Genomic DNA, 18,616 nt, shown 5'->3' with positions numbered 1-18,616 from the left:
TAAAAGCAACGCACCATTTTAATTCGCACTGCAGAGGTTAATTGCTTCTCATCAACTTCAGTCTCCAATTAATTTCACAAGTCTTCCTCTCCTTTCTCAAATGCACAAACCGGCTGCATTGAAAGAATCCATTCCAAGTATACAGTAGGAGACTTGTTGCTAGGGAGCTGACGTTACTGCCTTGTTGGTTTTGCTAGTGCATTGCTGCCACACATGAACACCTTGTTGGCTAAAATAAAAATTGCTTCAGCAAGTAGATATTTGATTTGCTTTGTGGTATATTGCAATACATGTGTATATGATAACAGTACAATATTAATGCTTTGTTTTTAATTGTTTTCTATATTGTTGTTTGTGATGTGCAGTACGAAATAAAATGAACAGTAATTCTAAGTGCCTATGTGTACTGCAGCTAAGGCATATGCAGTTACAGTAAAAATGGGGAGTCAACTCCAGGACCGTGATCTATCCGATATATACTTTCCCTTGACAAAGGTGTATTACACGTACCGAAACATTGGGAAGTTGGCTCTTTGAGCAAAAGACCTGGAAGACCCAATAAGCTGTCTAACAAGGATGAGCAATACTTGAAGATAATATCCTTAAGGAATAGAAGGAAGACGAGCATTGAATTGACAACAGAACCGGCAGAAGGCACAGGTGTCATTGTCTATCAAATCAGCAGTAGGAAGGTCACTTGAAATCAGGACTTAAAGGATGTGTTGCAGTAAGAATACGTTAAGAAAAGTGAACAAGACTAAAAGGCTAAAATGTGCACAAGAACACAGAAATTGGACTATGGAATAATGGTCAGAGGTGCTTTGGACTGTTGATGGATGGACAGCGACACCTGTGCCTTCTGCCAGTTCTTTTGTCAATTCAACGCTTGTCTTCTTTCTATTCCTTAAGGATATTATCTTCAAGTATTGCTCATCCTTGTCAGACAGCTTTTTGAACATGATTCAATGTTTTTCTTTCTTTATGCAAGTCAAGGTTGTTATAATAGTAGAAAACACTAGTGGAGGCTTTGAGTAAATTGTTGATGCTCATAATGCATCAGAGTAGAAAAATACAACATGTCTAAGACTTTTACACAGCAGTGTACATAAAGCAGCCTTTGTTTTGTAGCTGATAGATGACAATATGTTTGACTTTTTTAAGCAAACAAGATTGGACTCATACAAGGGTCTGTCCTACTTTTAATCCTTTAGGTTGTCAGCTATAGTACACTTTCTTCCTTAGAGACCACGGCAAGCAAGGCAGCCATCTGCTTTACCATCGGCTCTGAAATACGCTATGTTGAGAAAATACAGTAACTGAATTCCTGACTCCACAAGGACTACATTTTAATTGTTTTAAAAGTAATTTAGTCATATTTTGTTGTCAGTCTGCCAATAGATCTGCCAGTAGATTAGGGAAAGTCTTTTGATGCCAAATATCATTGACTTTAAACTCGGTTTTTAACAGGTTGATTTCCTAAAACAAACTGAAAAATAGTTTTTTTTTTTTTATAACTTGAAGGACCTACAGTAAAGAATGATGTTGCCTAACTGCTACATTTAAAAACCTTTGAAGATTAGGTATAAGAAAACCTAAATCCATCTTCATTTTTTACTTACAGGCCCTCTTTGTTGAGATGTGAGAAACATGGCAATCAGATCTGAGTCAATATTTACTGTGGCATTCCAATTAAGAGGGATTATGCTATCTATTTTATATGAGTCCGTCTAAGCGTTTTTTTTTTTTTTTTTTTTTCAAAATATATAAAAAAATGTAGTTTTCATTGGTTTTTTTTAGCTCAAGAATGTTTGTTTTTTAATATCCACTATTGATTAAAAATGATGTACTGTCTGACACGTTGTATAAATGTTTCGCCGTAAATACATAACATCAGCATACAACTTCAATTAATCAAATAAGTCGATAAATTAGGTTGAGTTTCAAAAGGGTGTCAAATTGATCCTAACAGCGATTTTTAATGAAGTTTGATCTCCATGCACTTAATTTGCAAGCAGATTTTAAAAAATCATTTGAAATACAGTACCATCTTGAACAGTACCTCGAGCTGATCATGCTGGTGGGAATGCCCTTGTCATTAATGTCTTGGCTAGTTTAATGTTTTCTTTGCAACTTGTGTTTACTGTTGAAAAAAGTCTGACAAGTAACATGAATGGACCAATATGACCCAAAGTGTATCATTCAAATCATAAAATAACGAGGCATTTTAATTGTATTTAATATTTATTCATTTTGTTACACAAAAATCGAAATTTGTCATTTTGTAAAAGTAGTGATGCCAAATTTAGTTGAAGTTGACAGACTACGAAAAACATAAATTATGCTTGTGGAATAATTGGGTGTTGTATGAGTCATTTATATTTTCACCATGCAAGTCAGGATAACATGTACTGGAATGTCCTAGTACAATCACTTCACACTGAGACTAACAACAAGTTTAAACAGGAATCAGAGATTTAAAATTGCTTTTCAAAGCTCATTTGCGACAGCATACATTATTAACATAAATCACCAGACTGCTGTCCAGTGTATTTGAAATTGATTTAGATTAACACAAGGCACTACGCACTTGACGAGATGAGAGACTGTACAGATATATTATACATTTAAATAAACATTTCACTGCTTTGTTTTTATCTCCCTTCACCTTGGCCCCTTGGTAGTTACTTTGCGATCCAGTACATTTCTTGTCTTTGCAGTGACGTTCACCCAGACATTTGCCTTTTATTGTCAGATGTGCTATTGTACTGTTACTGTACACTGTATTTAACAGTGGTTGCAATAATGTGTACTGCAATTGTTCAAAGATACAAGATTCCTGGTTTTCTGTTTGTAATAAGCCTTGCTTTTTTGATTCTCATATAACAATAATAAACTAAAGAAGTATTTATCTTTTCAGTGTATTGTTTGAAGTGATATTAAAGGGAATACAGAAATGGGAAGAAATGAGAACTTATTTTAATTTTTTTCAACAGTCATTATTACCAGATATGATTCGCAAGACAAATTGTTTTAGAGTTTTCCTTACTTTTGATGGCATTGAGGATTTTTTTCTAATTTTATGTGACGGTAGCTTGCTTTCATCTCGTTCTATAGCTGGTTAATTCCTTGAGAGCTGTCTGGTATTTTCAGTAAACACTTAATTATTTCATATGTTAAATACGCATCTTCTAAGTTGTGAGTTGGAAAAATTTAAGGTAAAACTAGGAAACGAACAACAAATCTGCCCTTCATTGTTTCCTTGGTTCATGAAAAATTAGCCACAGAAATCTCTCCTTAGTATCTGGCTATAAAGCAACTACATAATTTAAAAGTGTAGCCTCTTTGATTTAAGTACAGTAAAAATCATTGAATTATTGTTTTTCTAGGCATTTTTGCATAGCACTAAAATGGAGGGCGCGACTAATACACCAGTGCAATGTATGCACCGATGTGTCTATTAAACTAATGTACCAGTGCCACAATGGGGTTACTACAGCCACGGTTATGGTTCACACAAACTGTCAACAACCCAGGTTTAATTTCAGGATCTACGGCATTCAGGTCCTGTTGCTAGGTAAAAATACAAAACCATTGTTCTAATTAAAAGTTTTAATTCGTTACTGTCAATACCCTTAGTCATTTTGAATGTTAAACACAAGGTTTCAGACTCTTGACTGACCTCGTCTCGACTCAGACGCTTGCGTACATGGAGAAAAAAAAAAATAGTGGTTAAAGTGATCAATCTTCTGAATATGAAAAGGTCACAGGTATACTGGTACACTGGTAACACAATAGCTGTCGGTCTCTATGAATTGCCTTATTCCCACCCTCCCGAGCCATTGATTTGTCAACATTCAGACTGAACCCGCCCCTGGGATCTGTACCAAACAGCTATTGGTTAGAAAGCCAAGTAAACTTTTCAAGTCTTCCGTTTGTTGTAACTGCAATGCTATAATAATGGAGGTGACTTTGAGACTAGATAAAGTAGGACAGACCGACAAAAAACAAATGCTACTCAACAGGTTTGAAATTGCGCGTTGTTGAATTTGCCTTAATACATGTTAATCACAGTACAGGACTGGACGAAAGAAAGACAAACTTAAAATGGCCAAAGAAAAACAAGCTGATAGGAGGAAAGTACTTATGACCCGATGTAGAGAACATGTTTTCTGAATGGAGTACTTTGACTGTAATGCATCCTGTAACTTGTTCTACATGTCAGTGCAATGCATTGGTACACTTGTAAAGTATGTGTATGGTTATGGTCCTGATTAACAAAACAAAATGAATGTATTGGTACAGCTGGAAATTGAATGTAATTGTACTGCAGCAAATGCAACACTAACATGTTTTGTTTACTGGTTATTAGATGGTGCCCCATTTTAGTTTGTTGTTTTTTTGCTTTTCTAATTGATGCAAGCAGCACTGTTAATACTTTTAAAATGTGAATATAACAAATTTGTAAAAGCCAATGCCACTGGAACTGTTGTCTAAGTATGGTTTTGGAAATAAATGTTCTTTTAAACCAAAGAATATATGTTCTTGAACTTTTCTGAGTACTTGATAAGCTCAAATAAAATAGCAGTAGGTTAATACAGATGGGATGTGGGATGTATAATTTGATTTTACACTATGACCTGTTTAATTATTCATTTTTTAAATTTTAGAAATTTAAATAGTTTCTAGCAGTTAAACTAAAAACAAAAAACAACACTGTAAAAGTATTAATGTAGTAAAATGTTCTAATCCTGTGCGTCTTTCTTTATTTATCGGTGTTGAGCATGTAGGGAAAAAATCAATTGTTATATAAGATGATTATTATGGTAAATATTGGGTTAACTGTCATTTTTGTTGTGTGGAAATTGAAAAACATCTTTGATATGTATGTGTGCTTCATGTTTATTCTGAAAACTTTTACCCACAGTTAAGTAATCTAACCTATTGTGAGCTTTTAAAAAAGGCATCCATTCAGTTTTAGAGGTAGACTTCACAATAATATAGTTGGAACTTTAGAATTAGCGTTACTTTTTGCTGGAATTGATGACTTGATCGACGTGCTTGATGATCTAGATCCTAAGTACTGTACTGTGTAAGAGACTTGTTAAAATTACCATTCAGGTCAATTTTTCTGTCTTTTTTTTATTGTGTTGTAAATGCAGCATTAAACTCTAACTGGATATCAATAGCAGCATAGATTTTAGTCTCGGAGTTATTACCCCGTCGATTTGTTTGGTTATGTCAGCCAGTGGTTTGCAAAAAAGAATAAATGTAAATGGCTGTTGTCAGGGAAATTAGTGATTGAGCTACTTAAACTATAGAATGCTGTGTTTTTTGTTTGTTTTTGTTTTTTTCCCCCCAAGCTTTATTTGTTTTTTTTATATACACATGTCTTAATTTGAAAAGCGAGGAGATTTTGTTGGGAGATAAGAGTTTATCTATTATTTAGGTACAATATTGTCTCAATACTCTGGAGTAGAGAAAGCAGCTGCAGGAAAGGCATTTATAAAATATATCTTGACCTGAGGCAATTCTTGATGGTGGGATTGTTGGATGATGTGCTTTAAATTGAACAATGCATCTTACTGATGTGTATTTCAAGATAGAAGAGAGTGAGGTCCCACAGTGGCAATCCGATAATAAATATAGATGAAAGAGATTGAGGAAACTACCCTTCCCTCATTGTTGCTGCTCTTGACCATGTGAACACTGGCATGCTAGATCACTGTCTTTCATGCCATGGTCATAGACAAATATCCTTCCCAAGGCTGATCTTTTGCTTTTAATGACAAAGCCATAAAAAAGTAAGTTTATGGGAAGAAGTGGTGGTTAGTGGTGGATAGAATATTGGTGTGTACCATCCTTATTAATTTTTTTATGATTTATTCTTTGCTTGCAATTTTTACTGCAGAGTAAGTGATCTTTACTGTTTTCTCTCTGCATTCTTATGAGGCACGTAGAGTTAGAGTACTTTTGGTAAAGAAAAAGTGCAATGACTTTATTTGTACTGTATTGCTAAATTAAGCAAACGAACCTTCATAAGAGGGCTTTAATGTCTGGTAAAGTCTGTCTCATGCAGTTAAATGTCCTGAGCCAAAAGCAAAGGAAAAAGGGCCTTAAAAGACAGTAAAGCCCTCTTATGAAGATATTGCATTAGAAAATGGCTGCTTAAAAAAAATCCACAGGGCGGAACAAGGCCACCTGCTGTTATGTCCTTCAAAGGCCCTACACACGTAATGAGGGGCTCTGTCATTGAAGAAACCTGACAAACAGGAAGGGGGGTGGGGGGGGGTGTCACTGTTTCTGAGCTGACCCAACATAGGAAGAGGCTTGCGAACCAGAAAGAAAAACATTGATTAGTAATATTAACACATAAAAGAGGTTCCAACTCTTCAATGGCCCCACATATTCAGTAGGGGGGGTTCCGTCGCTGAGCATACCCGACAAACAGGGGGGGAGGTACAATCTTTGAGGTGACCTGACATATAAAGAAGGGCACTGTCTTTGAGGTTACCCCACATAAGAGGCTCACAAACCGGAAAGAAAACAAAGTTAGTAGATGTTAGAACATATAGAGCGGGGTGTTCCGCCTCTTCAAAAGCCCAACATTATAGAAGGGGAGTTCTGTCGCTGAGGAGACCCGACAAACAGGAGAGGGGTCACCGTCTTTGAGGAGACCTGACAAACGAGGGGTATTGCTGCTTGGGGCCCTCACAGGCATCAGAACCTGAAAGAGAAGAAAACAAGGGATCAAGCATGCTAAAGGAAGGGTTTGGCCAGGGGTCCTGTAGCGGTAAATGTAGCGACACTTAACAAATGGTCGGAGAAAGTGGAATCACTATTCCCCCAGAGGAGACCGATGCAAAGGCGGTTTGAGATTCTACAGGAGGAGGAGGAGGAAACAAAAATACACAAGACAACTAGGTAAAGGTGACTAAGTTTTAAATAGAATAGATTTAATTGATGGAAGATGATGATAAGGCACACGGGCCTAGTACTGCCCCCCGAACCACACGAAAAAGGTTAACATTTAATAAATCAGTTATATTATAGATAGATAGATACATACATACATACATACATACACACACATGCATACATACAGTGGCTTGCAAAAGTATTCAGACCCCTGACCAATTCTCTCATATTACTGAATTACAAATGGTACATTGAAATTTCGTTCTGCTCGATATTTTATTTTAAAACACTTAAACTCAAAATCAATTATTGTAAGGTGACATTGGTTTTATGTTGGGAAATATTTTTAAGAAAAATAAAAAACTGAGATATCTTGCTTGCATAAGTATTCAACCCCCACACATTAATATTTGGTAGAGCCACGTTTCGCTGCAATAACAGCTTTATGTCTTTTGGGGTAAGTATGTACCAGCTTTGCACACAGTGTCGGTGTGATTTTGGCCCATTCTTCTTGGCAGATTTGCTCCAGGTTGTTCAGGTTGGTTGGACGATGCTTGTGGACCGCAATTTTCAAATAGTGCCACAGATTCTCAATGGGATTGAGATCAGAACTTTGACTGGGCCACTGGAGGAAATTCACCTTTCAGCAGGACAATGATCCCAGGGACAAGGCCAAAGCAACATTGGAGTGGCTCAAGAACAAAAAGGTGAATGTCCTACAGTGGCCCAGTCAAAGTCCTGATCTCAATCCCATTGAGAATCTGCGGGTCTGATCTGAATCCTGTCGAACATCTATGGAAAGAGCTGAAACATGCAGTCTGGAGAAGTCACCCATCAAACCTGAGACAGCTGGAGCAGTTTGCTCAGGAAGAGTGGGCCAAACTACCTGTTAACAGGTGCAGAAGTCTTATTGAGAGCTACATAAAACATTTGATTGCAGTGCTTGCCTCTAAAGTTTGTGCAACAAAATATTAGGTTAGCGGTCCCATCATTTTTGTCCATGCCATTTTAATTTGTTTTATTATTTACAATATTATGTTGAATAAAAAATCAAAAGCAAAGTTTGACTTCTATTAAATATGGAATAAACACTGGTGGATGCCAATTGCTTTTGTCAGTTTCAAGTCATTTCAGAGAAAATTGTGCATTCTTTGTTTTTTGTGGAGGGGTAGCAACAAATTTGAGCGTGTGTGTGTGTGTGTGTGTGTATATATATATATATATATATATATATATATATATATATATATATATATATATATATATATACTATGTCACATATGGTAAAAAGGTTTTTCACCAATTTTATACACTTAAATAGAGTATATGCTTGTGGGTTGGTGAGCTGCAATCCCAATTCTTAATAAAATCTTACTGTACCAGTAACACAGTGAATTATACTATAGTCCAAAGTATTTGCTGTTTCTTCTAGGGGACGTGTGCTGTATCATAGCTTTAACCAGCGGTGGACAATGCTGTGGGTATGTCCTGTAGCCTATATAATAACCAAACACTAAAAATCTTCTACTTACACGCAGTTGTTTTTCAGTTCAGGCACCTCGTATGCAAAGGAAAACAGTAACTTTTTACCCTCTAATTTTAGGAGATGTAGTTGTTAGTGGAACGGGAGGGGAGGCAGGCAAGCTGTGCATTAAAATTGCGATGCGTATTTGTAAAAACGGCAGGTATGCAGCTTACCTGGACCGCTGCGTGTAAAAGAATAAAACTAAAGTAAAAATCAGATTTGAGTCTAGGTTTGTGTATATTTGTAAGTTTAATTACAGTACATTAAGTTACCATTAGCTCCTAATATACATTTATTGGTGAAAGTAAAAAAAAGTTTGAGTAATTAAAAAAAGATCTGGTAGCCACTGTGCCAATGCTTTGCAGTACTTGATTGACCTGGGAATATGAGGGATGTATTTTTCCAAGGGCTGTCACTTGATTTAAATTTTTGAACAGTTAATTTATGGGCATTAGTTGATTATTCCATATTTTTAATAAAGGTAACAATGTTGTAGTGGCTGTCCTTCATAGTAATACTAAAAATAAATAAATAAAAGCCCAATGGGGGAATTTGGCTTTTTAAAAGCATTTTTATTTATATTTTAGTAAATGTAACACATTTTCACAGAACAACCGTTCTTTCGGGCCGCTGTCAGTCACATACTTGAAAACACAAGACAGCTGAGCTGAGTTTCCATCGTCGATTGTTTCATGTACCATGTACAGCTGCATTCTTGGCTTCCTGTGCTTCTGCATTTAGCAGAACCTGAGGCACTGAAGAGATTAAGTTGTTCTGAATCTTGTTAGAGGTACCAGAGAATACTGTGGCTATTGACAAGTGATTACTTAACATGCTGTTGTAGTCAGAAATCAGAGAAAGTAACTCCACATAATTACCTCTATTTGAGGAATTGGTGTCTTCATTGTGCCCTATGAATGCCAGTTCTCTCTTGCCAAGGTAAACAACAGAATCAATCAAGCATTTAAGAACCTCACGATTTTTTCTTACTTGCTCATTGTGATGTATTGTATCCCTACGTTTCTACTCATCTGGTCGAACATTAATCCAGGTTTGTCCAAAAGTTTTGAGTGTTACACTGGCTCGCAAGTGAATTTAGGAATGCTCATGTTTTTTGTGCTGACTTCATTAGACATTCTAGATTGCTGTAGCCACATTTTCTGTACTGAACAAAATACAGTTCCAGCAGTACACTTTTTTTTTTAAGTGACAGCTACCGGTAAGCCACAGATACCTTTCATAATTTGAATGTTGGAAGTGGCGAGTATATCCCTTCCCTTCCTGTGTCAGATTGGGTACAGTATTTGTGTATACCTCAGTTTTTTCTGAGAAAGTTGAGGATTGAAACTTGAAAATAGCCAATCATTTTTTTATTTTATTTTAATGAAGTAGATTAACAAAAAAAAAGCATACACACTCCAAAATGCTTAATGTGCAAAGTACAAAATGAAATCCTTTTGAGAAAAACATTACTCACACACTGACGAAATGTTTAACTGTTTTGTTTTGGGTTAAATCAGAAATATTTGTGGAGCACATTTAGTAAGTGTGCTAGTGCTTCCTCCTTTTGAATGAAATATTTCCTTGGCAGAGTTTGTAAATTCCGTTTTCTCCTGCTTTGGTAAAGAAAATCCACACGATGCCCCATTGCTGGATGCAATGTTTTAAAACAAAAGCAGAGTATGGCCAATAAATGTCATAAAGAATCACACAGCATTTTATTTTAAATTTTTATTTAAATTCTAATCAATATCCGAAAAAGATCAGAGTTTTTCACAGCAGGTACCCGGTTCCGGATTTTCTACCCGTGCCATCCTCTTTTAATCTATGTATGATGTATGTAGAGTTGTAATAAGGTCCCTGTATGTACCGTCCTGTAATGTTATTCACTCTCCATTTCAAATCAGTGAATTGAATCTTTAAATTTTCCTCCATATCAGCTTCTATTACACAAAAGTGTTACAGTTGCAGAATATTTTTAAAAGCAGTGATGTGTAAAGAGAGCAAGTCTAGACTGGTCTTCATGTGCAGATGAGAAAAACTTGGTGGCAGCATAACTAATGTAACTTGTAATACTTAATTGCTTTTTTTCCCCCTGTGATACCTGGTGTATTATAATTTAATGGCATACAAACAGTTGTTCAGTTGTATGATATTCCATAGAGGCAGATTCAGGTTTATTTGATTATTAATTTTACATACACATTAGTAGATACTGTTCCCATTTATAGTTTTTGACAAGGACCTGCCAAACTATTGGTTCCCAAAATGAAATTAGTGAGCTTTATAATGACTACTGTATGTTAAACCTATTGTAGTCCTATAGATGACTACACTGCAGAATTAACAGTGCTACAGTAAAGCCAACAGTTGAACCTTTGGAGCCCAATATGACTAATGACTCATTCTAATCATCCTTATAGAGGATGCTTCTCAGTATTAGAAAGCTATGATTTTGGGGGCTCCCACGTGGCGGATCTGGTAAAGGTGCTCCACGTGGAGTGCAGGATGCGCCCTATAGTCTGGAGATCGGCAGTTCGAGTCCAGGCTATTCCATTGCCGACCCGTGGATGGGAGTTTCCAGGGAGCGGCGCACAATTGGCTGAGTACCACCCGACAGCAACCCCAGTAGACTGGCCAGGCGACTGTGGGCTTGCCTGTAAGCTGCCCAGAACTGCGTTGCTCTCCAATGCTGTAGCTCTGGGCTAGCTGCATGGTGGGCCTGCAGAGTGAAAAGAAGCAGTCAGCTGAAGGCATACGGTATGGAGGACAGCATGTGTTCTTCGCCACTCCCGAGTCAACACAAGGGTGGTAGTGGTGGGCTGAGCCTAAATACAATTGGACATTTCAAATTGAGAGAAAAATGGGGTAAAAATTAAATGGTGACCTACTAAATTTATTTAAAAAGTGAAACCTATGATTATAATCTCCTTACCACTTGCATTTGCAGAATTAAGAGTTCAGCATTGTGTTTCGAACCTGTCAAGCAAAACTAGAAACAGGTGGGCCAAGTTAATAATAGGCTAATTGCACTTTATTTTAATGTCTTAAACACACACCACTTTAGTTAATAGACAGAGCATCATAAAACGCTTGTTTGACACAAGTTTAGCTTTGACCTGTCTGCTGGCTTTGTATCAGAGAAATTTGTTTTAATTTTAAATGCAAAAAGTAAATGTTTTGGGCGTACCTGATTCTGGGATAAAGTTTTGTAATTCATTGTAAAATATGATTTTCTTTTCACTTTTTCTTCCAAGATGCTCCAGCTGTTGCTAATGGAAGAAGCACCACAACTAATGCACCTTTGAGTGATGATCTGGATATCTTCGGTCCTATGATTTCAAACCCACTTCCATCTTCTACCACACCATTTCCTCAGGTAGGCTCAAGAACATTGCTCATCCGGCAAGGGAGAAAATGCTAAAAAAAATAAAAACATTAAAATCTACTTGTCCTTAAAAATCTACTTGCCCCCTCCCCGTTGCACAAAACACACACAATCACTCAATTAGTGATGTGACAGGGGTGGATCTAACCTGTAACCTGACTGGTTGACTGTACTGTTAGATATGCACTTTAAGGAAATGTTCCTTTCGGTGCAGAATGGAACACATTTGCCAAATCATTGCCAACTGTTACTGCTGCTTTGTGCAAATTTGTAAAGCATATGTGTATAACCTGTCAAGTTTCTCTGCATTTTGTACTGTGTTTCTACCAAAATGCATGCCATATTTACAGTAGGCGCCATCAAATTCTGCAAAGACAAAAGGTGTTTTTCTTTTTAATTAATTAATTAATTTCTATTATATACTTAGTAGTTTTTTTTTTTTAAACAGCTATTTCTCCACATCTACCATCTTGCCCGATGATGGCTAACTGGAACACCGCTGCAGCACAGTGATCCTGGTTTCATACCCTGATGGCTTGCTTTGTTTTTTTTTAGGTGGGGGGAGAGCAACATTCTTTCCCTGCACTACTCTCACTGAAAAAATAAATACATAAACACATTGCCATGAGATTTACAGTCTATATTTTATTCTAAATTAATAGAATATTGTACAGATAATCTCATATATAAACATTTAATTTCTATCATTATAAACATACTTGTCAATCTTCATGTTTTAATAGTTTCACAATTTGATGGATTGTGCATGTCTAATAAATAACTTATATCGCTTTTTTTTTTTGAATTTAGTAAAAAAAAAAAAAAAATCCGCTGATACCTTAGTGACTGATGTTGGTTTTTTTGGGGTTTTTTTTTTGTAACTTTACTAGATTGCTGCATTTAAATGTCAGATTCATGTATTAAGAAAGCAGTCTCATTTATTTGCTCATTTTGCAAAAAATTAATAATAATAATAATAATAATAATAATAATAATAATACCTTAAGTTTAATAGATTAGTCTGTGCCTTGCCAGCTTGTCAGCTTTTGTCACAGCCAGCCAGTCACAAGTGATTTTTTAATTCACTTTTTCAGTTCAGTTTTCAGAAACTTGCCTGGCTCTCTAGAAATATACCTGGTGTCTTTTCTAGCAACAGAACGAACATAGGAAAAATAAATAACAACTATTAGTTCAACCAGCGAAGTGTAATGGCTAAACTTGTTGTCCCCTACACAAATCTTGCTGTCCTGGGTGTCGGGCGATATGAATTGCACACCCCTGTGTGATTTTATATTTAATTGTTAGAATATAGCTGGTGGATTTTGCATAAATATTTCCAACTCGTTATGACCACTTTATTGCACAGTCTAACCAAACAGGCTTTTCTAAAGCTGGATTTTCTTTAGGTTATGTTCATTATATAACACCAGGGGTGTAGATAATGTTACATTAGCTTTTCATTTTAAACATGACCAGTGGAAAATAACTGACTCAATTTTCAATTTCCTCAGTGTACGAAAACCCTTTCTAGTTATGGGAGAAATGGCTTTGTAAGGTCGCTGAAAGATTAAAGTATGCTAATTGAGTGATGTTTGCATATTGGCACACTTCGGTATGGAATGCAGTCTGGGATAAGGTTAATTAATGTTCATTTTGGATTTCTAATGTGTTCTAAATTGCATCTTGCACAGTGATCTGCAACCTTTCTGACATTAAAAATTCAAAACCCTAAAGTAATTATAATTGGGTACGGTATTCTGCTCAGTGGAATATCAGGAGAAACCAGCAGCTTCCACATGAGTTTGTTCATGTGGATACAAGTGCAAAAGACAGTACAACATTGATAACGCTTATATGTTGTGGCTTTGCAAGGAAATCATCTGGGACACATGCGAGTTTGAGCATGAAGAGCAATTTGTCTTTGATCTGTGAAATATAGTGAGACCACCAGGCCTTGTATGTTTCAGTGTTCCTGTGGGATCACTCTGCTGCTGTGTAACCGATCTGGGAATTATGCCAGCATCTAACAAAAACATTTTCCACTTAAATGAATGCTTTGGTGAAATATGTGCCAGGAAAGTGTTTCTGCTTTGTAGATTGTAAAATGCTTCTTTTCATATAATAGTGCCTTTTTGAGATTGGCTTGCATTACCAAATAAAAAACATTCAAGTTTTTTTTTTCATTATTGCTTCCTTTATAGATTGAGTTATTTTGAGTAAATGTACTCAAATCTAAAATAAACAGGTACATATAGAGTATATAAATTAGACAGTGTCATATATAAAGACAAAATACATTTACAAATACATTTGAAATGCATTCCAAAACGAAAAGGGCTAGAAACAAAATGCCTGCCATATATAATTATTTTAATACATACAATATAGAGTTTTAATACCTTTCCAATCTACAACTTTTAGTTTGTTTGTACACATATGTCAAAGGGTGTTGTGTTGTCCATTGTTTTACTTTGTATATATTTGTATATATATAGGATATATGTTTATATATATATTTTATATATATATATATATATATATATATATATATATATATATATATATATATATATATATATATATATATATATATACACACACACACACACACACACACACACACAAAAATAAACGCAACATCTAAAGTGATGGTCCAATGTTTCATGAGCTGAAATAAGATCCCAGAAATTTTCCATACTCACAAAGCGCTAATTTCTCTCAAATTTTGTGCACAAATTTGTTTACATCCCTGTTAGTGAGCATTTCTCTCTTTGGCCAAGATAATCCATCCACCTGACAGGTGTGGCATATCAAGAAGCTGATTAAACAGCATGATCATTACACAGGTGCACCTTGTGCTGGGGACAATAAAAGGCCACTCTAAAACATGTCACAGATTTTGAGGGAGCGTGCAATTGGCATGCTGACTGCAGGAGTGTCCACCAGAGCTGTTGCCAGAGAATTGAATGTTCATTTCTCTACCATAAGCTGCCTTCAACGTCGTTTTAGAGAATTTGGCAGTATGTCCAACCGGCCTCACAACCACAGATCACTTTTAACCACGCCAGCCCAGGACCTCCACATCCGGCTTCTTCACCTGCGGGAACATCTGAGACCAGCCACCTGGACAGCTGATGAAACTGTGGGTTTGCACAACTGAAGAATTTCTGCACAAACTGTCAGAAACCATCTCAGGGAAGCTCATCTGCGTGCTCGTCGTCCTCACCAGGGTCTTAACCTGACTGCAGTTCGGTATCGTAACCGACTTCAGTGGGCAAATGCTCACCTTCGATGGCCACTGGCACACTGGAGAAGTGTGCTCTTCATGGATGAATCCCGGTTTCAACTGTACCGGGCAGTTGGCAGACAGCATGTATGGCATTGTGTGGGCGAGCGGTTTGCTGATGTCCACAACGTTGTGAACAGAGTGCCCCATGGTGGTGGTGGGGTTATGGTATGGGCAGGCATAAGCTATGGACAGTGAACACAATTGCATTTTATCGATGGCATTTTGAATGCACAGAGATACCGTGAGGAGAACCCGAGGTCCATTGTCGTGCCGTTCATCCGCTGCCATCACCTCATGTTTCGGCATGATAATGCACGGCCACATGTCGCAAGGATCAGTACACAATTCCTGGAAGCTGAAAATGTGCCAGTTCTTCCATGGCCTGCATACTCACCAGACACATCGCTCATTGAGCATGTTTGGGATGCTCTGCATCGACGTGTAAGACAGCGTGTTCCAGTTCCCGCCAATATCCAGCAACTTCGCACAGCCATTGGGACAACATTCTACAGCTTGATCAACTCTGTGTGAAGGAGATGTGTCGCGCTGCAGGAGGCAAATGGTGGTCACACCAGATACTGACTAGTTTTCTGATCCACGCCCCTTTTTTTTTTTTTTTTTTTTTTTTTTAAAAGTATCTGTGACCAACAGATGCATATCTGTATTCCCAGTCATGTGAAATCCATAGATTAGAGCCTAATGAATTTATTTCAATTGACTGATTTCCTTATATGATCAGTAAAATCTTTGAAATTGTTGCATGTTGCGTTTAGATTTTTGTTCAGTGTGTGTGTGTGATATATATATATTACACACACACACACACAGTGCCTTGCAAAAGTATTCAGACCTCTGACCAATTCTTTCATATTACTGAATTACAAATGGTACATTGAAATTTCGTTCCGTTTTGATATTTTATTTTTAAACACTGAAACTCGGAATCAATTATTGTAAGGTGACACTGTTTTTATGTTGGGAAATATTTTTAAGAAAAAAAATAAAAAACTGAAATATCTTGCTTGCATAAGTGTTCACCCCCTGTGATGTGGAAGCTCCCAGTTTGCACCGATGAAAGAAATTGCCCTAACGAGGACGCAGTTACCTTACCATTGGCCTCCACCTGTGAACCATTAAAGTTGCTGTCACATTTTCTGGATAAAAACCCCACTGTTGAAGGATCATTGGTAAGGCTGTGAATCTGAAGGAAAATGAAGACCAAAGAGCATCTACAGAAGTTAGAGAAAGTAATACAAATGCATAGATTAGGGAAAGGGTACAAAATAATATCCAAGTGTTTGGATATCCCAGTGAGCACAGTTGGATCAATAATCAGGAAGTGGAAGCTGCATCACACCACCCAGGCACTGCCAAGAAAAGGCCGTCCCTCAAAACTCAGCGCTCAAACAAGGAGACTTGTGAGAGAAGCCACAGAGAGGCTAACAATCACTTTGAAGGAGCTACTGAGTTCAGTGGCTGGGAGTGGAGTAATGGTGCACCAGTCAACCATATCAAGAACTCTGCATAACACTGGCCTGTATGGGAGGGTGGCAAGAAAGAAGCCGTTACTCAAAAAGTACCATCTGAAAGCGCATCTGGAGTTTTCCAGAAAGCATGAGAGTGACCCAGCTGCGATGTGGGAAAAGGTTTTGTGGTCAGATGAGACCAAGGTAGAGCTTTTTGGCCAAAACTCAAAGCGCAATGTGTGGCGCAAACCTAACACTGCCCATGCCTCAGGACACACCATCCCTACAGTGAAGTATGGTGGTGGCAGCATCATGCTGTGGGGATGCTTCTCATCAGCAGGGACTGGGCATCTTGTTACAATTGAAGGAAGAATGTATGGAGCAAAATACAGGAAAATACTGCAAGAGAATCTGCTTGAGTCCGCTAAAAAACTGAAGCTTGGGAGGAAATTCACCTTTCAGCAGGACAGTGATCCCAAGCAAAGGCCAAAGCAACACTGGAGTGGCTCAAGAACAAAAAGGTGAATGTCCTGCAGTGGCGCAGTCAAAGTCCTGATCTCAATCCCATTTTGGAAATTGCGGCCCACAAGCATCGTCCAACCAACATGAACAACCTGGAGCAAATCTGCCAAGAAGAATGGGAGAATGAGAGAATTGGTCAGGGCTCTGAATACTTTGTAAGGCACTGTGTGTATATATGGGTTGTAAGGATATATGCAAATAAAGCATTACAAGAGCCAGTCAAATCACGTAAAAGTTGCCTAACGGCTTCTACATTTTTCAGCATTTTAAAAGTCAAAATACAGTATTTTTGGTATTTTGATTTTTAAAACGCTGTGAATGTAGAAGCTGTTAGGCAACTTTCACGTGATTTGATTGGCTGTTGTAATGCTTTATTTGCATAGTTCCCTACAACCCATTGTTTTTAAAATCTATTGCTTTAATTCATCTTAACTCGAAAGCTACTTGGGTGTGTGTGTGTGTGAGTGAATATCGTTACATTTTTTTGCCAGGGAAAGTTTATCTTGAAATGCTTCTAAACAGTTTTTTTGTAGAATGTGAATTAAATAATACATATACATATGTAAGTTAAAAGCAATAAGATCAATAAATATGTAAAAGAGGTGCAGCATAATGCAGAACAGGTCTAGCAAGAGGAAATCCTAAAAAAAGAAAATAACCCTATGCGAATGATAGTCGGCACGATTGATAATCCAACACACACAATAGTTGAAATAGCAGAAAAACATAGGTCACACATTGAGAAATTACAAGCTGTGTTAAGGATACAACACAGTTTTTTTTAAAAGACTTGACTCCCAAAAGCACAACCTTCCAGAGAATGCAATTTTATTTTGCATGGATGTAAAATCCTTCTATCCAAGTGTCCCTCGTAAAGAAATTTTAAAAGCTTGTCAAAAAGCACGAGATAATGGACTAGATAAATCCATACCAACAGCAAAAGTGCTGAACATGATCAACATAGTTTTAGAAAAGTTATTTTACAAAGCAGTGGTACAGCAATATGATCTAAATTAGGAATGCATTTTGCCAGTACATACATGGGGAAATGGGAAGAACAATTACTTAGAAAATCGGAAAGAGAACCTTTAGAATATGTTCGGTTTATAGATGATATTTTGGGGGTTTGGACACATGGAGAAAAATCTCTTCCTGTTTCATAAAATGGCAAATTAAATACACAGAATATTAAAGTGGACCTTTGATGGATGAGAAAAGATAGAATCTTTAGATATCATAGCAAAACTTGAAGGTTCAATTGAGACTGACCTCTTCTGTAAACCTACTGACATGCACCAGTATTTACACATGTCCTCTGCACATCCAAGACACACTAAAAGGGCAATCCCAAAGGAACTAGGAATAAGAATATGAAGAATTTGCTCAAAAGAAAGCGACTATGTAAAACAAAGAAATGTATTAAAAACAAATCTTAAAAAAAAGAGGATACAACAAAGAATTAGAGATGGAGTTAAGAAAAGTGGATAAATTAAAGAGGTGATCTACTAGAT

At 37.0% G+C, this 18,616-nt stretch overlaps 1 protein-coding gene across 1 annotated transcript in view; it reads left to right on the top strand.

Annotated features, from left to right (window-relative positions):
• LOC121316832 (stromal membrane-associated protein 1-like) overlaps positions 1-18,616 on the top strand; it is a 66,567-nt gene that overhangs the window by 40,492 nt on the left and 7,459 nt on the right. Inside the window, exon 7 of the mRNA XM_041252071.1 lies at positions 11,698-11,819. Coding sequence (XP_041108005.1) covers positions 11,698-11,819 — 122 coding nt within the window. The remainder of the gene's footprint in view (positions 1-11,697; positions 11,820-18,616) is intronic.

Source organism: Polyodon spathula, chromosome 6 (genome assembly GCF_017654505.1).
Source record: "Polyodon spathula isolate WHYD16114869_AA chromosome 6, ASM1765450v1, whole genome shotgun sequence".
NCBI lineage: Eukaryota > Metazoa > Chordata > Actinopteri > Acipenseriformes > Polyodontidae > Polyodon > Polyodon spathula.
Note: the sequence above shows the minus strand (reverse complement) of the source record. Positions and strands in the feature narration are given on the sequence as shown.